The sequence below is a fragment of the Oryx dammah genome, unplaced genomic scaffold (genome assembly GCF_014754425.2).
Source record: "Oryx dammah isolate SB20612 unplaced genomic scaffold, SCBI_Odam_1.1 HiC_scaffold_25, whole genome shotgun sequence".
NCBI lineage: Eukaryota > Metazoa > Chordata > Mammalia > Artiodactyla > Bovidae > Oryx > Oryx dammah.
Genome location: NW_024070209.1, coordinates 35,792,706 through 35,816,877, shown reverse-complemented (window position 1 = coordinate 35,816,877; position 24,172 = coordinate 35,792,706). Strand labels below are relative to the sequence as shown.

Sequence of the window (24,172 nt, the reverse complement as noted above, 5' to 3'; positions counted from 1 at the left end):
AGTGTGGGGCCTGGGACAAGGTCTAGGCTTATTCAAGAAGGCTCAGGAGAGACTGGCTAAAGTTTTGTCAAGGAGAGGGTCATCATCACTCCCCAGGCTCCTGACCAGCCTCCCTTCAGGTCCTCCTGCTCTCTGTTCTCCTTTCACATAAGGAGGACTCTTCACTGTCTCCCCTTCCCTGGTACCTGCTCATCACTGAGATGTCAGCTCATGGGTCTCCTGCCCTCGGAAGTCTCCGTTGATCTCACAGACCTCAAGCCGGGTCTCTCTAACTAAAGATCACGCAGAAACTGTTAGAGTATCTCCTGCATTAACAGAGTTTAGGATGGGGACTCTTTATTACAATCTCAGCCTATTGTCACAGAGGCATCGCCACCACTGGAGGTTCTGTGAGCAGAGCATGAATACAGATGACTGGGAAACTACTTGGGTATTTGTTTAAAAGTGTTAAGTTAATGAAAATTGCTTGTTACACTATTTTGCAATTTAAAGATAAGAGTGAAAAATTATAAGATTCAAAACCAAGTTTATATGTTGCTTTGAACTCTTAGTTCTTTATCAAGCTCTACAGCTATGTCAATGTCTGCATTAATTTAAAACGTACTCATGGGTGGATTCCCTCATGTTTTGTAGATTGTTTTTGTTAATAACAAGTAATATAATTAAGTTTAAGGGGAAAAAAAAAGATTTATGTTCAGATGGACCACATTATTATATTATTCTAAGTTTAACACATGGTTTAATTTTTAAAGTCTAGGCTCCCCTCAATATTTTCCTTGTTTTATTTTTCTAACTTCTTTGTTATTCTTATCTACTCTCTCCAACCCCTATCAACATGAGTCACTTTATTAGTATAAAACCAGTCAATCAAGTAACATTCAGTTCTGTTGACATTTTGCTTAGAATTATAATAAATTTATTATTATTTTGGGAAGAATCAGCATCTCTATCATGTTGAAATTTTCTTTTTGGAAGCTATTTATGGATCTGTATCGAACCTATATCTCTGTATAAATGTTCTATAGAAAATTTCAACATATATAGAAATAGATTATAGTTTTTTTTTTTTTTAATTTATTTGGCTGTGCCAGGTTTTAGTTGTGGCATGCAAAGTCTTAGTTAGAGCATATGGGACCTAGGTCCCTGACTAGGCATTGAAACCATGCCCCCTGCATTGGGAGTGTGGAATTTTAGCCACTGGCTCACCAGGAAGTCCCTTAACGTGATAGTTTTGTGGATAGCTGAATAAACGTCCATTTCTGACTAATCTGGGGGACACTTTCTTTGTGATAGGAACTTTTAAAATATAACTACTCTATCTTGCCATTTAGTTGTGTATCTTATAAAAAGTTGTAGGCTGTTTGTTATAGCTTAGACCCCCAGTTTCAGTAGTGAGTTATGATTATAAGAATTACTTAAAACTGATGATTATTTTAGTCAGGAGCATTAGTTTTAATTCTGATATTTCAAGAAAGATATTACTTAAAGCTTTTAAAATTTGTCTACTTTTTGTTTTTATCAATACTCTCAGAAATGACTTCCCCAGTCACCTTACAGCCCATCCCTCTGTTCTGGGTTTAGAATCTGATTGTTTTGGAAGCCAAGTAAGAGAGTCACTTAATATTACCTTTTGTTGTGGAGTTTCAGAAAATTTAATGTGGACATTATTTCCATAACTTGAATGCTACCAAAACTTAGAGATTTTCCTAACAAACCCCAGAAAACTTAAAGTCAGTTAATTTATAAGTTCCTTATAAATTGTTTGTTACAATTCAATTTCTTTGGAGTGCATTTTATTATTTAGAAATGCAGTCTTCATTAATGATTAGAATGTAGTTTTAGCTTAGAAAAGGTGTATTTTAAACTACCTTCATCTTATTAGTTGAATGCAAAGAAATAATGCTACAGATGAGACCATTTTCCTCATGGAAATTAGAAATTCAAAAAATCAAGTTTGTTAATATTTCAGTAAATCTCTAATCTTGCTCTTAAGTTTCCTTTTAATTCCTGCCACTCTCTTTCCCCCAATTACCAAAAAATAGAGGAGAAAATGAGTATGTGGGCAGAATCTGTGTTAAGACTACTGGAGAGCTGTTTACACTGTGACCCGTATAGAACTTTTTCTTGGTTTTCTAGAGTTTTAAACTATAAGATCTCCCATTTATACTTATCTTTTAATATTTTATTAAGTTATTCTTAGAATCTTTGCTTTTTAATCCCAAGAAATAGAAGTGATATCTTCTAATTGATAGTTTATTCTTTCATAGATTCAGCTGAAAACTACATCAAGACAAAGACATTTGAGGGCTTCTGTGCATTACATCTTGCAGCAAGTCAGGGACATTGGAAGATCATACAGATTCTTTTGGAAGCTGGGGCAGATCCGAATGCAACTACTTTAGAGGAAACCACACCACTCTTTTTAGGTGAAGTATGTTATTTGTGGTACAGATAACAATTTTTATTTTTTTGATTTTATATTTTGCTTAAAAAACTAAGCCAGGTTTTCCCTCAAGCTGTTGTATTTACGGCAAATATTATATTGCCATTTCTTTGATTTTGAAACCAGAAAGGTGTTTTTAAAGATTCTTCTTCATTTTCTACCCTTGGGTGATAGCATCTGGGAATAATCTTTTTTTTGCGGGGGAGGATATCTTTAAATGTCTGTTTAAAGTTGTAAAATCTTTTGTAAATTGTAGTCACCATCATTGTTCTCAGTGTTGCTCTGAAGACCAGGTAGAGTTTAAATTGTAGCAGTAGTTACAAGGTTACCTGTGAATGTTTTATGTTTGCTTCTGTGTTTTCTTAGCATTAAAAAATTAAAGTTTTATGGAGGAAATTAACAGGCTAAATCTTTAACGCCAGTTAATCTGTTGCCAATATGGATCACTATTCAGACTTATTCCTTTACGGTCTATTTTTTAATTCATTAAGAACAGAGGCCAAATTCTAAAGGGCATACTTCCAGTACCTGTCTTTTATTCTTCCCTCCTTATCTTTCATCATATTTGTCTTCAAGCACACTGTGGTCCATAAAGTTTAGTGGAATGTGAGAAAATTAAGAGAATAAATTATTTATATAGAATCCAAGTATTTGGACTATAGTTTGGTTCTGCCACATGTTATTTGTAAGTTCACTTATTTACTGTATGGTTCAGTTTCCTCACTTACAAAATGAGAGTAATAGTACCTACCTAGTCTTTATTAGACTGCAAATAAAATGTCTATGAAAGTAGTTTTTCCTTGTGAATTTAAAAATACATATTCTTAAAATTGTGTACAGTAGAATTCATTCTTTTTAGTGAATAGTTGTATGAGTTTTGATGTATGTATAAAAATGTGTAATGATAGTGATAATCAAGACACAGAAGAGTTCATCACCTTCCAGAATTTCATTATGTTTCATATTTTTATCAGCGTTCCCTCCTAACTTCATGCCTACAACTACTGATCTGTTTTCTGATTTCATCCCTGTATTTTGCTCTTTTTTTTGGCCCTGCTGTATGGCAGGAATCTAAGTTCTTGACCAAGGATTGAACCTGGGCCATGGCAGTGGAAGCCCAGAGTCCTAACCACAAGACTATCAGGGAACTCCCCTGTAGTTTGCTTTTAACAGAATGTCATAAATATATGGGCTTCCCTGGTAACTCAGATGGTAAAGAATCTGCCTGCAATGTGGGAGACCTGGGTTCAATCCCGTGGTTGGGAAGATCCCTTGGAGGAGGGCATGGCAAGCCACTCTAGCCTGGTGGACTGTAGTCTGTGGGGTCACAAAGAGTGAAACACGACTGAGTGACTAAGCACATAAATATATATGAAATAATACAACATGGGACTTTTGAGACTGACTTCTTTCACTTAGCATACTGCTTTTGAGATTCATACATATTGTTGCATGTATCAATAATTCTTTTGTTTATTGCTAAGTAGTATTCCATTGTATGAGTGCACCACAGTGTATCCATTTACCAATTGATGGACATTTGAATTGTGATGTTCAGTGTTCAGTGATTATGAATAAATTGTTACAAACTTTTGCATGTAGGTTTTGTTTTAAATATAAGGTTTCATTTCTCTTAAATTAATATTTAGGATTATTAGGTCATGTGGTAAGTATATATTTAACTTTGGAAGTTTGGAAGTGAAGTGAAGTCACTCAGTTGTGTCCGACTCTTTGGGACCCCATGGATTGTAGCCTACCAGGCTCCTCCATCCATGGGGTTTTTCAGGCAAGAGTACTGGAGTGGACTGCAATTTCCTTCTCCAAGAGATTTTCCCGACCCAGGGATTGAACCCAGGTCTCCTGCACTGTAGGCAGATGCATTACTGTCTGAGCCACCAGGGAAGTCCAAGTATATATTTAACTTTGGAAAAGTTTGGAAATTTCTTACAAAGTAACTCTACCGTTTTGCATTCTCTCCAGTAATGTTTGAGTTTCAGTTGCCCCATATCCTTACCATGTCGTTTGGAACTGACAGCTTTTTCTTTTGCTTTTTTTACATTTTAGTCATTTTAATAGGAATTAGTGGTATCTTGTTGTGATTTTAATTTGTATTTTTCCTGATTGCTAATGACATTGAACATCTTTTCTTGTGACTATTTGCCATTTTCCTTTTTTTTTTCTATTCTGTTATTAGATAAAAGTGTGTTTCGTTTTGAAATAATTTCAGATTTATGGAAATAACATTACAAAGATTCTTATATACCTTTCACCCAAAGTTTGTTCTATTGTCTTTGTCCACTGTATCATTTTTTCTCACTGTATACCCATATGTCATTTATTGGAAGCATTTTTAGATTAAATTGTACACAGAAAGCTTCTTTACCTACTTTTGTGTGAACTTCCTAGAGGCAATGAAATTCTTTTGTATATCTGCCATAAAATAATCAAGATCAGGAAGTTAACATTGATGCAGTACTTTATTTAATCTACAGATTGTATGTAATTTGCAGATTTCTCAGTTTTGCCAGTTCCACTACTCTCCTTTTCTGCAAATAATTTTTTTTTTTTATTGGTTCAGGGTCAGCCAGGATTATTTTTTATATTTAGATGTTATGTCTCTTTAGCCTCCTGTAACAGTTTTTCAGTCCTTATCTTTTATGATTTTAACATTTTTGAAGAGTTCAGGCAGTTTGTTTTGTGAAATGTCTTTCAGTTTGGGTTTCTCTCATGTTTTTTCTTGATAAAGTGCAGGTAATGTATTTTTCCAGGAATACCACAGAAGTGAAATGATAGTGCATTTTATCAGGAAGAAAATGATCTATTACTGATGATATTAATTTATAAGAGTGTTTTCAATATGTGATATATACTGTTACGAAGATGTTTCGTGGAAGCCTTGCTCTAATATGATTTGCATTTCCTGAGGGGGAGATTACTTTTATATTAAGTTTCTTTTTTCTTTTTTCCCACATTCACGTTTGATCCACCTTGAATAGTCTGTACAACTGCATAGAAAGCTTAAGCCTTCATTGAGGCTGTGCTGTGTGCAATCTTTATTCCCATTGTTATCTTAACAAAATCTAACACAGAAACGTGAACAAAATGAATTAAGGCCTGTCAGAGATAAAGGGTTCAGAGTATTAAAAGAGGGAAACAGAAGTCACCCTGGGATGACAGGGGAAGATATGTGTAGAGTACTGTATTAATAGTAACAATAATACTTATTTATCAGAAAAGTGTACTAAGCCCTGTGTCAGGTGTTTTAGATGAATTGCCTTTATTTTACACTGTGATTCTATGAAATATGTACTATTATTATTTCAACTCTCAGATGAGGTGATGTAAAAACACTGTATTTTAGAATCAGGAGTGCTGTATATAAGTTTTGATCTTGCTGTTGCTTGTGTATTGGTTAGAATAGCATTTCCCGAATTGATTTAGTGAGCTAATACATGTTCATTGACAGAAGGATTCCAGATCAACATACATTTGAGAAATGCTATGTCTTGTATTCCCCAATGCGGAAAAACAGAAAACAGTAGCCATGTAGTTTTATGTGTCTACCTAGTCTGTATCCACTGTGCTCCATGTTATCCTATTTTAGTATCTTCATAGTTCTTATCACTGGCTACAGTTATTTATTTGCTACTTTGTTTATTGACTCCCCTCATTAGAAAGAATGTTCCGTGAGAGCAGGGATTTTATCTTGTTCACTCTCCTAACTCCCAAACTTAGATCAGAGGCTGAGATGCCATAAAGTGAAAGTGCAAGTTGCTCAGTCATGTCCTACTCTTTGCAAGCCCATCAACTATACAGTCCATGGAATTCTCTAAGCCAGAGTACTGGAGTGGATAGCTTTTCTTTTCTCCAGGGGATCTTCCCAACCCAGGGATCGAACCCAGGTCTCCTGCATTGCAGACAACTTCTTTACCATCTAAGCCACCAGGGAAGCTCCTACTAAATATAAATATCTAGGGATTTATATTTCAGGATATAGTTAACTTGCAATTTTTATGTTAATGGAGGAAGAGTGATCAAGATAATTCAAACCAGTGAATAACTTTTAATCACTTATTTTCAGTAATTTAGGATTTATTTACCTTAAATAAATCCTATAAATTCTATACTGCTAAATAGGATTTACTTAGTTTCTTGGACAGCAAATTTTCCACCCTAATTATGTTTTGTATCGGGTAATACAAAAATATTTTGACTTAAGCAGAGATATTAAACCAAGGAGATGTAGTACATAGAGTACTTCTACATGCTCAAGTACTTACTGCATCATTTGTTTTAGATTCTTGTTTGGAAGTAGGGAAGTAGAGTTTTTTTTTTTTTTTTTTTTTAGCTAGAGCATGTAGCATCTAGAGTATTTTTTAAAAAGGAAGAGAAAAGGAAAAGTACAAGCCTGAGCTTTTGCAAAAACATAGTGATGTAAATGGATATATGACTCTCCATGGATATATGACTCTCCAGTTAGGTTTTTTTTTTTTAAATTTTTTATTGGAGGATAATTGCTTTACAATATTGTACTGGTTTCTGTCATATATCAACATAAATCAGCCACAGATATGCATATATCTCCTCCCTCTTGCACCTCCCTCCCATCTCCCACCCCATCCCACCCCTCTAGGTTGTCACAGAGCACTGGGTGTACTCCCTGTGTCGTTGAGCAAATCCTCACTGACTGTCTGTTTTACATATGGTAATATGTATGTTTCAATGCTATTCTCTCAAATCATCCTACCCTCTCCTTCTCCCACTGAGTTCAAAAGTCTGTTCTTCATGTCTGTGTCTCCTTTTCTTCCCTGCATGTAGGATCGTCAGTATCGTCTTTCTAGATTCCATGTATATGTGTTAATAATTAAGATATTTGTCTCTTTCTGACTTACTTCACTCTGTACAATAGGCTCTAGGTTTATCCATCTCATTAGGACTGATGGGAATGCATACTTTTTTTATAGCTAAGTAATGTGCAACAGTTTGAACTGGACATGGAACAACAGACTGGTTCCAAATAGGAAAAGGAGTATGTCAAGGCTGTATATTGTCACCCTGCTTATTTAACTTATATGCAGAAAACATCATGAGAAACGCTGGACTGGAAGAAACACAAGCTGGAATCAAGATTGCTGGGAGAAATATCAAGAACCTCAGATATGCAGATGACACTACCCTTATGGGAGAAAGTGAAGAGGAACCAAAAAGCCTCTTGATAAAGTGAAAGAAGAGAGTGAAAATGTTGGCTGAAAGCTCAACATTCAGAAAACGAAGATCATGGCATCTGGTCCCATCACTTCATGGGAAATAGATGGGGAAACAGTGGAAACAGTGTCAGACTTTATTTTTCTGGGCTCCCAAATCACTGCAGATGGGGACTAGCAGCCATGAAATTAAAAGACGCTTACTCCTTGGAAGGAAAGTTATGACCAACCTAGATAGCATGTTAAAAAGCAGAGACGTTACTTTGCCAACAAAGGTCTGTCTAGTCAGAGCTATGGTTTTTCCAGTCGTCATGTATGGATGTGAGAGTTGGACCGTGAAGAAAGCTGAGTGCTGAAGAATTGATGCGTTTGAACTGTGGTGTTGGAGAAGACTCTTGAGTCCCTTGCACTGCAAGGAGACCCAACCAGTCCATCCTAAAGGAGATCAGTCCTGGGTTTTCACTAGAAGGACTGATGCTGAAGCTGAAACTCCAATACTTTGGCCACCTCATGCGAAGAGTTGACTCATTGGAAAAGACTCTGATGCTGGGAGGGATTGGGGGCAGGAGGAGAAGGGAGTGACAGAGGATGAGATGGCTGGATGGCATCACCGACTCGATGGACATGATTTTGGGTAAACTCTGGGAGTTGGTGATGGACAGGGAGGCCTGGCGTGTTGCGACTCATGGGGTCGCAAAGAGTCGGACACGACTGAGTGACTGAACTGAACTGAATGTGCCATTATATATCCTCATGGATGATTGGATGGCTTCACCAATGAAATGGACATAACTTGGACATACTCTGGGATATGATGAGGGACAGGGAAGCTGGCATGCTGAAGTCCATGGGATTGTGAAGAGTTGGACATTACTTGGCAACTGAAGAACAACAATGTTCCATTGTATATATGTACCACAATTTCTGTATCCATTCATCTGTCGATGGACATCTAGGTAGTTTCTATGTCCTAGCTTTTGTAAAAAATGCTACAAGGAACTTTGGGGTACTTGTGTCTCTTTCAGTTATGGTTTTCTCAGGGTATATGCTGAGCAGTGGGATTGTTGGGTCGTACGGTAATTCTGGCTTCTCAGGTGGCACTGGTTGTAAAGAACCTGCTTGCCAGTGCAGGAGATGTAAGAGATGTGGATTTGATCCCTGAGTCAGAAAGATCCCCTGGAGGAGGACATGGCAGCCCATCCCAGTATTCTTCTCTGGAGAATCCCATGAACAGAGGAGCCTGCAGGGCTACAGTCCATATGGTTGCAAAGAGTCAGACATGACGGAAGCGACTTAGCATGCACACACACACATGCATGGTAGTTCTATTCCTAGTTGTTTTTTTTTTCAAGGAATCTCCATACTGTTCTCCATAGTGGTTGTATCAGTTTACGTTCTTACCAACAGTGCAAGAGTGCTTCCTTTTCTCCACATCCTCTCCAGTATTTATTGTTTGTAGATTTTTTAATGATGGCCATTCTGACAGATGTGAGGTGATACCTCGTTGTAGTTTTGATTTACATTTCTCCAATAATGAGCAATGTTGAGCATCTTTTAATGTGTTTACTAGCCAGTAGTTGTATGTCTTCTTTGGAGAAATATCTGTTTAAGTCTTCTGTCCATTTTTTGATTGGGTTGTTTTTCTGGTATTGAGCTGCATGAACTTCTTGTATATTTTGGAGATAATCCTTTATCAGTTGTTTTGTTTGCAATTGTTTTGTCCTTTTCTGAGGATTGTTTTTTAATCTTGTTTATTTTTTCCTTTGCTGTGCAAAAACTTTTAAGTTTAATCAAGTCCCATTTGTTTACTTTTGTTTTTATTTCAGTTACTCTAGGAGGTGGGTCAAAGAGGATCTTGCTGTTAGTATGTCAGAGTGTACTGCATATATTTTCCTCTAAGTGCTTTATAGTTTTTGGCCTTACATTTAAATCTTTAATCCATTTTGAGTTTATTTTTGTATTTTGCATTAAAAAATGTCCTTGTTTTATTTTTTTTACATGTAGCTGTCCAGTTTTCCCAGCACCATTTATTGAAGAGGCTTTTTTCCATTGTATAATCTTGCCTCCTTTGTCAAAAATAAGGTGCCCATAGGTGCTTGGGTTTATCTCTGGGGTTTCTGTCTTTTTCCATTGGTTTGTATTTCTGTTTTTGTGCTGGTACCATACTGTCTTAATGACTGTAGCTTTGTAGTAGAGTTTGAAGTCAGGAAGGTTGATTTCTCCAGCTTCATTCTTCTTTCTCAAGATTGCTTTGGCTATTCAGGGTCTTTTTGTGTTTCCATACAAATAGTGAAATTTTTTGTTCTATTTCTGTGAAAAATACCATTGGTAGTTTGATAGGGATTTCATTGAATCTGTAGGTTACTTTGGGTAGTGTAGTCATTTTCACAGTATTGATTCTTTTTTTTCACAGTATTGATTCTTTTGATCCAAGAATATGGTACCTCTTTCCATCTGTTTGTGTCATCTGGAATTTCTTTCATCAGTGTCTTGTAGTTTTCTGCATACAGGTCTTTTGTCTCCTTAGGTAGATTAATCCCTTGGTATTTTACTCCTTTTGTTGCATTAGGTGTTTCTTAAGTTAGGTGGTCTGGGCTCTAGTGTCTGCTCTGCACTGTAAATAATAAGACAAATTTTAGTAATCTGCTTTGCTTGCCTGTATCTTTCTCCCTCTTTTAAATAACTGTAGTGATCTGTGTTTCACTCTATAATGGAAGAGTCTTTTTTTTTTTTTTTAATTAATAGAAAATCCAGAACACTTCAAGGTTTGAACCAAACTATGGATGATAATTTCTAGATGAGGAAGAGTGGTTGGATCACCTGGACTTAAAGTGAGAAAGAGGAACTGCCCATGTAGTATAGCTTCTTTCCCCATCTGTAGAGTTATCTTTCAAAGTTGTTCATTGCTGAAACTTTGGAGTATGTTGCCTCTTCCCCCAAGGGAAGCTATATTCCCCTGTATGTCATTGTACCTATCCTGTGGCTCAAAGTGAACTTAAACTGGAGGATCAATGGATAGAAATTTAATACAGAATTATGAAAACTGCAGGTAGCTGGAAAAGTCATCAGCATCAATGGTGTGTCACTATTGTTGAACTGAAGGCTGAACGCAGAGAGTTAGAAAATTTTATTACTCCACTGTTTGTAATGGGAATATCTTCCTGTACAGAACTCACCAAGATTTTCATAAAATTGAGTTTGGAAGGCAGATTTTCAGTTTGATGGCAGTAAGACTTAAATTGAGAAAACCCCACAAGAAAGGGGAAATTTACCAAACATCTCTGTATCTTTCCACATGAAAATTGTTCTTACAGAACATCATTTGCTACATGCAACTTAAAGTTTATGTTTAACAAGGAGTCTGCCCTTTATTTCTTTTTTTGTCTTCTTTCCCAGCTACTTTTCCCTTGCTTCATAAATGCATTCACAGTAACTATTCTAAACTGCTTTGGAAATAAGAATACCTTTATTTATGAATATAGAAGATTCTAAGTGAAAATATAGCTGATTTTGAAGGAAATAGGTTTTCCCTTTATTTTGTTAAATTTAAAACAACACTGATAAATTGGAAGCTAAAATCCAACCTACTGTGACTTCATAGGACAGTTTTCTGTGATAACTGCACAGCATGCCGTTTTGGCTTTTGATGGACCATTTTTCATTTTTTGTTCTTCAGAGTCTGCTTAGTCTGTGTAACCTTCAATGTTAAACATAACCTTCAACATATTTATTGGTAAAGTGCTTTATAAACAGTCTTATGTGAGGCTGCCTATTTCAATGTGTATGTTTGCTCAGTCATGCAGTTGTTACAACCCCATGGACTGTAGCCCACCAGGCACCTCTGTCCATGGAATTCCGCAGGAAAGATTACTGGAATGGGTCGCCATTTTCTCCTACAGAGTTTCTTCTTGATCCAGGGATTGAACCTGCCTCTTCTGTGTCTCCTGCATTGGCAAGAGGATTCTTTATCACTGAGCCTCCTGGGAAGAGGTGCCTATTTCAATATTAAATATATAAAATATGTCATACTTAAGCTCATGTGGCCTGTCCTTTGATTGTGTTGGTATATTCCAGAGTTGAACAAACCAACCTAGATTTCATTTTTCACTTGTGTTTTCATGGATCAGTGATCATTGATAGAGTTATTTTTTGAGGTACTATGAATTTTGAGGTTTAGCATTCATATATTTAATATTAATTAAACTTAATCTTTGGAGTTATTTTTAGATCTTTAAATAGAATGATTAATCATCTTTCTCAAGGATTGTAACCTTAGCATTTTTATTTGAGGGCATGTTCTTGAAAAGAGAAGTTTGAGTTTTCTCAGGTTTGAAGTACAGCTGTTCAGTAAAAGGTTACATTTTTAAAATGTTAATTTCTTGTTCTGTTTACTTTCTTGATGTAAAATATCATACTCTTTTATGTTTTAAGACTATATCTTTTTGTTCCATAAGGTAAGTATACTGGCATCTTAATACTTTCGTTTTATTTTTTCTTATAGTTCTATGATTAAATAGCTTAGAAGTTTATCAACAGTTATTTTGCCATGATTTTTCCAGTCTTTCTTGGTTAACTAAATTCTTTTCTTTAAATGAGTCATCTAAAAGGACCCATGAAGATAATATTCCTCTAATTCTTTCATATTCATAATTGAATAATGATTTTATTTATTTTTAAATTATTTTTGGCTGTGTGGCTCGACTTGTGGGATCTTAGTTCCCCAACCAGTGATTGAAATGGGCCCTCAGCAGTGAAGTGTGGAGTCCTAACTGCTGGACCACCAGAGAATTAAATGATTTTGTATTTGTATAGCAGTTTAATTAGGTAAATTTGGGACACATTTTTTTGAGAGACTTTGTAGTGGATATTTATTATGTTCTAGAGTTGAAGTTGGAGGCCTCTGATTTTCTTCTGTTTTTAGTGGCAGTATTTTGTTTCTTTCAGAGTTTTCTGAGACATGAAGTGCTGTTTCAATATTTATTTTAGTAAGTCTTTCTGTAATTATATCTTTAAATATTTATTGTTATTATGATAGTCTTCTTAGGTTCCAGTTATTTGTTTATTGTTTGTCCTTTTTCATATCTATCATTTACTCAAACCTGTTTTGTTTGTTTTTACTTTTCTTGCTTTGTTCCTTTTCAGAAATGTCTGTTTTCTATAGTATTTTTTACAGCTTCAATTGCATTTCTATGATAACTTAATTTTTCCCAGGTCTTTTCTAAATTGTCCAGGTTTATATTACATCAGCTATTATCTAGTTATCTTTTACCTGAGCACTTATGTCTCAGTTCATTTCAGTTCAGTCGCTCAGTCATGTCTGACTCTCTGCGACCTCATGGACTGTAGGATGCCAGGCCTCTGTGTCCATCACCAACTCCTGGAGTTTACTCAAACTCATGTCCTTTGAGTCGGTGATGGCACCAAAATCTCATCTTCTGTTGTCCCCTTCTCCATCCGTCTTCAGTCTTTCCCAGCATCAGGGCCTTTTCAAATGAGTCAGCTCTTTGCATCAAGAGGTCAAAATATTGGATTTCAGCTTCAGCATCAGTCCTTGCAACGAATATTCAGGACTGATTTCCTTTTGGAAGGACTGGTTGTATCTCCTTGCAGTCCAAGGGACACTCAAGAGTCTTCTCCAACACCACAGTTCAGAAGCATCAATTCTTTGGTTCTCAGCTTTCTTTATGGATCAGTTCTCATAACCACACATGACTATTGGAAGAACAACAGGTTTGACTAGATGGACCTTTGTTGGGAAAGTAATATTTCCGCTTTTTAATATGCTGTCTAGGTTGGTCATAGCTTTCCTTCCAAGGAGTAAGCGTCTTTTTATTTCATGGCTACAGTCAACCATCTGCAGTGATTTTGGAACCCAAAAAAATAAAGTCAGCCACTGTTTTCATTGTTTCTTCATCTATTTGCCATGAAGTTATGGGACCAGATGCCATGATCTTAGTTTTCTGAATGTTGAGTTTTTCAGCCAACTTTTTCACTCTCCTTCACTTTCATCAAGAGGCTCTTTAGTTCTTCTTCACTTTCTGCCATAAGGGTGGTGTCATCTGCATATCTGAGTTATTGATATTTCTCCTGGCAATCTTGATTCCAGCTTGTGCTTCATCTAGCCCAGCATTTCTCATGATGTACTCTGCAGTTAAATAAGCAAGGTGACAATATACAGCCTTGATGTACTCCTTTTCCTATTTAGAACCAGTCTGTTGTTCCATGTCCAGTTCTAACTATTGCTTCCTGACCTGCATACAGATTTCTCAAGAGGCAGGTCAGGTGGTCTGGTATTCCCATCTCTTTAGGAATTTTCCACAGTTGATTGTGATCCACACAGTCAAAGGCTTTGGCATAGTCAATAAAGCAGAAATAGATGTTTTTCTGGAACTCTCTTGCTTTCAGTAATCCAGTGGATGTTGGCAATTTGATCTCTGCCTTATCTGAATCCAGCTTGAGCATCTGGAAATTCACAGTTCACATATTATTGAAGCCTGGCTTGGAGAATTTTGAGCATTACTTTACTAGCGTGTGAGATGATTGTAATTTTGCAGTAGTTTGAGCATTCTTTGGTATTGCCTTTCTTTGGGATTGGAATGAAAACTAACCTTTTCCAGTCCCATGGCCACTGCTGAGTTTTCCAGATTTGCTGGCATATTGTGTGCAGCACTTTCACAGCATCATCTTTTAGGATTTGAAGTAGCTCAGCCTGAATTCCATTCACCTCCACTAGCTTTATTTGTAGTGATGCTTTCTAAGGCCCACTTGACTTCAGATTCCAGGATGTCTGGCTCTAGGTGAGTGATCATACCATCGTGATTATCTGGGTTGTGAAGATCTTTTTTGTACAGTTCTTCTGTGTATTCTTGCCACCTCTTAATATCTTCTACTTCTGTTAGGTCCATTACCATTTCTGTCCTTATTGAGCCCATCTTTGCATGAAATGTCCCCTTGGTATCTCTGATTTTCTTAAAGTGATCTCTAGTCTTTCCCATTCTATTATTTTCCTCTATTTCTTTGCACTGATCACTGAGGAAGGCTTTTTTATCTCTCCTTGCTGTTCTTTGGAACTCTGCATTCAAATGGGTATATCTTTCATTATCTCCTTTGCTTTTCACTTCTCTTCTTTTCACAGCTATTTGTAAGGCCTTCTCAGACAGCCATTTTGCTTTCTTTGGATTTCCTTTTCTTGGGGATGATCTTGATCCCTGTCTCCTGTACTATGTCACAAACCTCCATCTGTAGTTCATCAGGTACTCTATCAGATCTAGTCCCTTAAATCTATTTCTCACTTCTACTGTATAATCATAAGGAATTTGATTTGGGTCATACCTGAATGCTCTAGTGGTTTTCCCTACTTTCTTCAGTTTAAGTCTGAATTTGGTAATAAGGAGTTCATGTTCTGAGCCATAGTCAGCTTCTGGTCTTGTTTTTGCTGACTGTACAGAGCTTCTCCATCTTTGGCTGCAAAGAATATAATCAATCTGATTTCGGTGTTGACCATCTGGTGATGTCCATGTGTAGAGTTTTCTCTTGTGTGGTTGGAAGAGGGTGTTTGCTATGACCAGTTGCAAAACTCTATTAGCCTTTGCCCTGCTTCATTCTGTACTCCAAGGCCAAATTTGCCTGTTACTCCAGGTGTTTCATCACTTCCTACTTTCTCATTCCAGTCCCCTATAATGAAAAGGACATCTTTTTTGGGTGTTAGTTCTAGGTCTTCATAGAACCATTTAACTTCAGCTTCTTCAGCATTACTGGTTGGGGCATAGACTTGGATCACTGTGAGGTTGAATGGTTTGCCTTGGAAACTAACAGATTATTCTGTAGTGTTTGAGATTGCATCCAAGTACTGCATTTTGGACTCTTTTGTTGACTGGGATGGCTTCTCCATTTCTTCTAAGGGATTCTTGCCCACAGTAGTAATGGTCATAATGGTCATCTGAGTTAAATTCACCCATTCCAGTTTAGTTCCCTGATTCCTAAAATGTCAACTTTCACTTTTGCCATCTCCTGTTTGACCATTTCCAATTTGCCTTGATTCATGGCTGTAACATTCCAGGTTCCTATGCAATATTGCTCTTTACAGCATCGGACCTTGCTTCCATCACCAGTCTCATTCACAGCTCGGTGTTGTTTTTCCTCTGGCCCCATCTCTTCTTTCTTTCTGGAGTTATTTCTCTACTGATCTCCAGTTGTGCGTTTTTACACCAGCTTCATTTTTTTCCTCTTAAAATTTACAACAAAAGGTTTAGCCACAGTTTTCATTCATTTTCTGGCAGTATTTTTATAATAAGAGTTTTGTGTTTTTGTTGTTTTGGTCTACTGATAGTTTTCCCCATAACTTTCTTCCCCCTTTTTGGTGTCTTTAATAGATGTGTGCTTGTTCCTTTTTGATAACTTATCGGAAATGTGAGATTTTGCTCAGGTTTCACCTTTGTTTCAGGAGATTTTCAATAGGATGGAGCTTGAGCCACGTTCCACACTGGCTAATTTTCCTTTTGACTCATGGTTTTCAGAGAAGGCGCTGGCGACCCACTCCAGTACTCTTGCCTGGAAAATCCCATGGATGGAGGAGCCTGGTAGGCGGCAGTCCGTGGGGTCACTAAAAATTGGACACGACTGAGCGACTTCATTTTCACTTTTCACTTTCATACATTGGAGAAGGAAATGGCAACCCACTTCAGTGTTCTTGCCTGGAGAATCCCAGGAATGGGGGAGCCTGGTGGGCTGCCATCTATGGGGTCGCACAGAGTCGGACACGACTGATGCAGCTTAGCAGCGGCAGCAGTATGGTTTTTGGGTGTGAATTCATTTGTCGTTCAGTTCCTCAGTCATGTTTGATTCTTTGTGATCCCATGGACTGTAGCACACCAGGCTTTCCTGTCCTTCACTGTCTCCCAGAGTTTGCTCAGACTCATGTCCATTGAGTCAGTGATACCATCCATCGTTCTCATCCTCGTTTGTCCCCATCTCCTACTGCCCTCAGTGCTTTCCCAAAAGCATCATGGTTGTTTTAGAAAAGGCAGAGGAACCAGAGATCATATTGCCAACATCCAGTGGATCATGGAAAAAGCTAGAGAGTTTCAGAAAAACATCTATTTTTACTTTATTGGCTACGCCAATGCCTTTGATCATGTGGATCACGACAAACTGTGGAAAATTCTTAAAGAGATGGGAATACCAGACCACCTGACCTGCCTCTTGAGAAACCTGTATGCAGGTCAGGAAGCAACAATTAGAACTGGACAAGGAACAACAGGCTGGTTCCGAATTGGGAAAGGAGTATGTCAAGGCTGTATATTGTCACCCTGTTTATTTAACTTACATGCAGAATGCATCATGAGAAACGCTGGGCTGGATGAAGCACAAGCTGGAATCAAGAATCCTGGGAGAAATATAAGTCACCTCAGATATGCAGATAACACCACCCACAAAGAAGAACTAAAGAGCCTGTTGATGAAAGTGAAGGAGGAGAGTGAAAAGTTGGCTTAAAACTCAACATTCAGAAAACTGAAGATAATGGCATCTGGTCCCATCACTTCATGACAAAACAGTGGAAACAATGACAGACTTTATTTTTTGGGGCTCCAAAATCACTGCAGATGGTGACTACAGCCATGAAATTAAAAGATGCTTCCTCCTTGGAAGAAAAGTTATGACCAACCTAGACAGCATATTAGAAAGCAGACATTACTTTGCCAACAAAGGTCCGTCTAGTCAAGGCTATGGTTTTTCCAGTGGTCATGTATGGATGTGTGAGTTGGACTATAAAGAAAGGTGAGCACCGAAGAACTGATGCTTTTGAACTGTGGTGTTAGAGAAGACTCTTGAGAGTCTCTTGGACTGCAAGGATATCCAACCAGTCCATCCTAAAGGAGATCAGTCTTGGGTGTTCATTGAAAGGATTGATGTTGAAGCTGAAACTCCAGTACTTTGGCCACCTGATTCGAAGAGCTGACTCATTTGAAAGGACCCTGATGCTGGGAAAGATTGAGGGCAGGAGGAGAAGGGGATGACAGAGGATGAGATGGTTAGATGGCTTCACCAACTCAGTGGACATGATTTTGGGTAAACTCTGGGAGTTGATGATGGACAGGAAAGCCTGGTGTGCTGAAGTCCATGGGGTTGTAGAGAGTTGGACATGACTGAGTGACTGAAGTGAACTGAACTGAACTTTTCTAGTGATTGAATTCATTTAGTCATTATCTTTCACTGTTTAGTTGGTATAGGCAGTTGTGGGAAGCTTCACTTCCGTGCTAGCCCAGACAAACTACTCCTACAAATGTAGCATGTTTGTGTTATTCCTTATTAGACCCAGCTCTTGTGACTTTGAGATTTCAACTCTGTCCATAGGTATTCTTCCTTCTAGTTAATGAATCTTATCCTCTGTTAGACATTTATGTTTAGCCCCTCAGAGGGAGCCTCCGTCCCACCTCTGAGAAGTTTACTTTGCCTGCTACTTGTGAGATGTGCAGTTGACACTTTCTCCCCTTCCTCCCACAGGTGCCTTCGATTAACCTGTGTTTTGAAAGCTCTTACCTATTTTTGATCTGAAGTTTTAGTGGGATTTGTAGTTTTGCTAAAAATGCAGGATGTGTTTTTATTTCTTATTTTCTTTGCTGATTTTGGATTAATTGCTCTTTAATGCTTTCTAAGAAGAGTAAAGGCAATTACTTTATTCACAATATTAAAATTAGAAGTCCAGGTTTTTAAAGTAAGACAAAAATTCTTGATGTCAGTATTTTGTATAGTTAAATATTTTAGTGTATGGTAGAAATAGACTTAAATGAGGCATTTCTCATTGCATCCTGCCCATACAATGCAATCTCTGTTCTCTTTAGATACCATAGACCAGTGCTACTCAGAAATGTCAGTCTGTTGATAAGGGGCTTGAGCCATAATGTAAATCAGTGATTTACATTTGTACAGCTTCCTTTATCAAAATAGTTTTCTTTCAAGAAAAATGTCAGCTGAACTAAACAATATGTTTTAAGGACATAATTGACTTACATCCTGGTAAAAATTTCTCATTTTGTTGAGGACTGATAACGGTAGATCAACAGGCTGTGAACAGTATTGAGTAGCACTGCTGTGCAGTATGGATGTGTGGCTGTCAGGTGGAATCATTACGTAGTTAATGCAATTGTTCCCTTATTTATGATTATGATTGCCACTGGCCCATTGTGTAATGAACATCACTGGTTAGCATGGATGAAATAAAAGTGTTGCTTCTCTATAATTAGGAGTCCTTGGGATGAGGGATGTTTTGCCATATACTTTTTCTTTGCTAGGGACTCCTCAGTGTAGTGATTTATTTCTGTAAGCCATACTGTGGAGATCATGCAGAGGCAGCTCCTGTAAGGAGGATACTGCTTTATGAGAATTTCAGGAATGTGAACTGGGTAGTTATAAAGAGTTGTAGAATTCACTGTTATAATTCCGGATGAACATGTAAATTTAAAGATGTGCTGTCTGAAATGTTTCTCTCAGCTCTGTTGGTCGGGAGACATGTGGAGAAATAATAAAATAATAGAATTTTCTTTTTTTGTCTCCTAAGACTTTCATGTGATTGAAAGATGTGCTTTTCTGGACATGGTCTCTGTTGTCTAATTGCCCATTGACTTCTCTGTATCAGAAATAGAGACATATCATGGAATTAGGTACTTTTCATAAGCTTTGTTATTAATATATTCCTAACATAATAAACCTTGTCCACGAGGTCATGGTTTTTCCCATCAGTATACATTTTTAAGATTGTTAAAGACTTGGGAGACACTAGGTCCTTTATAAGAAGTGAACTTTCGATTATAACTTTAGAAAAAAATTTTCTAAGCAACAAAATACTACCTTTTAGACTAAAGATTGGCTCCTCTTGTGGCTCAGCTGGTAAAGAATCTGCCTGCAATGTGGGAGATCTGGGTTTGAACCCTGGGTTAGTTTTGTTTGTTTTTTAATTTTATGTCAATTTAGTAGTTCTCCTTATCTGTGGAGCATATGTTATTCCAAGATCACCAGTGGATGCTGGAAACCTCAGATTATACCAAACCATGTGTGTACTGTTTTTTCCTATAAATGTATACCTATGATAAAGTTTAACTTAAATTAGGCCCAATAAGAGATTAATGGGCTTCCCTGGTGGCTCAGCTGGTAAAGAATCCGCCTGCAATGCTGGAGACCTAGGTTCAATCCCTGGGTTGGGGAGATCCCCTGGAGAAGGGAAACATTACCCACTCCAGTTTTCTGGCCTGGAGAATTCCATGGACTGTAGTCCATGGGGTCGCAAAGAAGTTGGACACGACTGTGCGACTTTCCCTTTCATTTCTCAGACTAAAGATTCATGGCCAAGACACATTATAGAAATATATTTGAATATATGGGGAAAGTGCTTGAAACTATGTATATATCTTTAATGGGAAAGACTTACTTTATAACTGTTCTGACTATAAAATTTATTTTTTTGCTTCTCCAACTTTATTTTTTATATTTGAATTTAATCTTTTTTAACACTACAAATATTTTATTTTGAAGTATAGCCAATTAACAATGTTGTGATAGTTTTATGAATGGTGAAGGGACTCAGCCATCCATATATATGATTCCATTCTCCTTCAAACCCCCACCCCCATCCAGGCTGGCACATAACATTGAACAGAGTTCCGTGTGCTATACAGTAAGGTTTTGTTGGTTATCCTGTTCTGATTATAAAATTTAATTATGAGATAAATACCTGTGGGTAGTCCAGCTTACCCAGTGACATTTTTGAAATAATTTTCCATCTTTGCCAGTCACTTTATTAAAGTGAAAGTTTGAAACTAACATGTGCCATCAGTGGAGTCAGTATAGTACTTTGCTGTCCTAGGAATAGGTAATCTTAGAAAAACATAAAATCTGAGGTCATAGAATTCATAGGATGAATTCACAACAGTGGAAAAAAATTTATTTTTCTTTGCTGTCTAGATTCTTTTCTAGTGCCACCAGATGTCAGTGTAATCACAGGACCAGAGAAATACACAGTAGATAAAATTGTTGCAAATATTCTTTTTTGCTTTGTGAAAGAGATAGGGAAAAGGTTTACTCAAATTAGATAAGCAATGGAAATTATTTTATTGTTGAATTATATAGAAATTTGAAGTGCAAAATGGAGAATAGATGCAGAACTTTAGAGTGTAGATGCAGTTAAAAATTCATGTACAAATCAAATGTACTAATATAATATATAGGTAATCTCTGAGACTCCTCAGAAATCACCAACCTGTTGCTATAAGTAGGGGAGATGGCCAGCCTGTGGTTAAACTGTTCTATACAGCCTTACTGATCATGATATTTCTCAGTAGAATTGTGGTCAAAATCTGAGCCTCAAGATGAAAGAGTATATTTCTAGCTTGTAGATGTAAAACTCAACTGACTACGATTTTTGCGTTTGGTACAGAACTTGTCTACAGGAGTTCCTTAGAACACAGTGTCACTTTAGGCATTTTTCCAAAAGAGCATTCGGTAGGATAATAACATTTTTAAAAGTCCTTCCTTTAGAAATTTATTCTTTGATGATTGCTGCATTAAATAATGATCATTGCTTACTATATTTAGTTTGAGTTTCTTATTCCTAGATTTATTACTTACATTCTGTGTTGCTCTTTATTTCTTATCCTGTTTCTCCCAGATGAGAATCCTGTGTTGAGTCCTCGTGTTCATTAAGTCTGCGTGTGGGCCTTGTGACTGCACTCAGTGTGCTCCATGCTTCATCTGAGTTTTGATTTTGGTTAGAAGTTTTATGCACGGCTGCTTCCATTTCCTTGATTTCTTCTTTTCAACAATATTTGATATTCAGGTTATGTTATCCCAGACTACTTCTTTTTCCCTCTTAAATACACGAAATGGAAAAACTGTGTTTCTTCAACAGTACAAATGTCTCCCTAGAAATTATTGCAGGAAATGATGTTATCATATCATTTTTGCTTTCTTAGACTTCAGTTTGTACAATTTTTTCAGCATAGTAGTCTGACCTGTTGTGGGAGGAGTAATGTCCCTGTCCTCAGAGCTTTTGGATTATCTTTTCTGCTGTCTCAGCTAGAGTCTTATAGACAAAATCTGTTTGGATTGAAGAAAGGAAAGCCTTTCTCCCCTTTCTCTGTGTACCTCAGGCACTCTGAGCTCTGTCTTCAAAATGAGATGTTTCATTTCATCTTTATTCTTTATCCTTGAACTCTAGTCCCTGTTGGATGACAGTGTAATATCAGATCCTCTGATTCTATTTTCTTTTTCTCTTTGAGAATCCACAGTACTTTTCCAGGTTCCAGAATTACTCATTTCCTTTCTCTCCTTGAACACCTGTCTCAAACCATAGGAACCACAACTAATGGCCTGGCTCCCTGTCCTCATTGCCAGGCATGTATCTTGGAGGTAGAGATGCCTAGTATTCTAGGTTAAATTCCAGTTCAGTTAAATTCTAAACTCTAGATCAAAGCTGTCTGGTGGAATTTGCTGCTACTGCTGTTGCTAAGTCATTTCAGTCATGTCCGACTCTGTGTGACCCCATAGACAGCAGCCCACCAGGCTCCTCTGTCCATGGGACTCTCCAGGCAAGAGTACTGGAGTGGGGTGCCATTGCCTTCTCTGATGAATGAGTCTACCTATTTGTAAAAATGTGACTAATGAAAACAGTGCAATCACTAGGTTATCACACTGTGCGAGTTCAGTTGTCAAGAGGGAGCAAAAGGGCATCACACAATCTATAAACCAGTGGGAAGGAGCCATCCAGACTTTGCCCTGCTGAACCATTTCTGGGCGATGATTAGACAAGTCCTCATAGATGATATACTGTGTGCAGAAGTGCTGATCAGAATCAGGTTTGGCATGGTATGCGACTGTATTGATGGTTTGAGTCATGTCACTGTCTGGCTTGGGCTTTCTAATGAGGATCTGGCCCCCACCGGCTGCAACAAGCTTAATAAGGTTGTCCTTTGGATGGTGTTTGAAAGTTCCCCCAAAACAGAAGTAGCATCCATAAGACAGCTTTGGCAACAGCTGTTCTCTGTTGAGCCTGCTTTTCTGTGGTCCTTCAGGAATTTCATACTTTCTTTCCTGTTCACATTCTTTGCTTTATAGACATACTTTCACCCATTCAAATTTTAGGATCCAGCATCCACTGAGAATTCCAAGCATACATTTCAGGGTGCTTTGAACTGTATCACCAGGAACAATGATATGAGTTACTGCACTGTCAAACTCAGCACATTTGTTAGCCTTAAGAATCGTTGCAATCTCCAGAAATTGAGAGCAAGAATGGAGTAGTGACTGCTGAAAAGACAGTCTCTGCAAACTATCTTCCGGTCAAGAAATCCTTGCCATCAGGTTGTAATGGGAAGCATGGGCATCACGATAGAATTTTCAGTCCTGTTTCTAAGAGACGCAGAAGCAGCAGTCAGAGCACTGGTGGAAACTCTGTTAAGCAAACAGTGCTCTCAGAAAGCATGCCATTGCCTGGTTGTTCTTTACCGCCTTCAAACAGACTTGAAGTTGGTGACACGTTAAGGAGGAAAAGCCGTACTGTATTGGTTGAATCCATTAGCCTTTCACCAGGTACGCCGCCTTCTACACTGAACAGTCCAAGTTACAGGTGAATGATGTGTAGTCCCTCAGCAACAAAGCTGTGGCCCATTAGCCTTACAGCTGTGAAGACAAATCATCGAGGAGAGACTTTGCTCCATATTGCTTCAATTAAGGGCGACATCCCTTCTGGTGAACACCTCTTACAAAGTGGAAGTGACCCAAATGGTAAAGACCATGCTGGATGGACACCATTGCATGAAGCCTGCAATCACGGGCACCTGAAGGTCCAGCACAGGCGTTGGTGAGCACCACTGGGTATCAGAACGGCTCACCTCTTCACGACGCAGTGAAGAACGGGCATGTGGACATGGTCACGCTGTTCCTCGCCTATGGAGCCGCCAGGGAGGCAGGCAACATATTTGGTCTGCGGCCTGTGGATTGTGCAGACAGTAAAGATATGAAATCACTGTTGCTGCTACCGGAGAAGAAGGAGTCCTCATCAATCAACCATTGCTCAGTAGTAAACACTGGTCAGCATCGGGATGGGCCTCTTGCACTTATAGGCAGTGGACTTTGTTCCGAACAACAGAAAATGCTCAGTGAGCTTGCAACGATTCTTAAGGCTAAAAAATGTGTTGAGTTTCACAGTTCAGTAACTCTTGAAAGTGTCCTAAATTTGTACTGTCCAATCACTCACTAGTCTAGTGTGGATCTTGCACTCTTTCCATGAGGCTAGTTTGATTGAGGTACTCAAATTTTCATTTAATTTTAATTAATCAGATTTAAGTAGCCACGTATGGCTGCTGGCTTCTGCATTGGAGAGTGCAGCTCTTTGTACATCCTTAAATGAGCTATGGTCCTCTTCTGTCTTTGAAATGTTGGTCCTCTTTGCAATAGTATGTAGTACTAAGTGGGTCCCATGTAGAGAGGTGAGGGAACAAAGAAAACACCAACTTATCCTGTCCTTTGCTTATCA

The 24,172-nt window shown here is 37.9% G+C and overlaps 1 protein-coding gene and 1 pseudogene across 3 annotated transcripts in view; one reads left to right on the top strand and one right to left on the bottom strand.

Annotated features, from left to right (window-relative positions):
* ASB3 (ankyrin repeat and SOCS box containing 3) overlaps window positions 1-24,172 on the top strand; it is a 107,068-nt gene that overhangs the window by 35,984 nt on the left and 46,912 nt on the right. For all 3 annotated transcript variants that reach the window (XR_005718410.1, XR_005718411.1, XM_040224824.1), the window contains one exon: window positions 2,268-2,426. Coding sequence is in view for 1 of the 3 variants with exons in the window: in XM_040224824.1 (XP_040080758.1) it covers window positions 2,268-2,426 (159 nt within the window). In the remaining 2 variants the exon portion in view is untranslated. The remainder of the gene's footprint in view (window positions 1-2,267; window positions 2,427-24,172) is intronic.
* LOC120851784 lies at window positions 21,290-23,212 on the bottom strand (annotated as a pseudogene).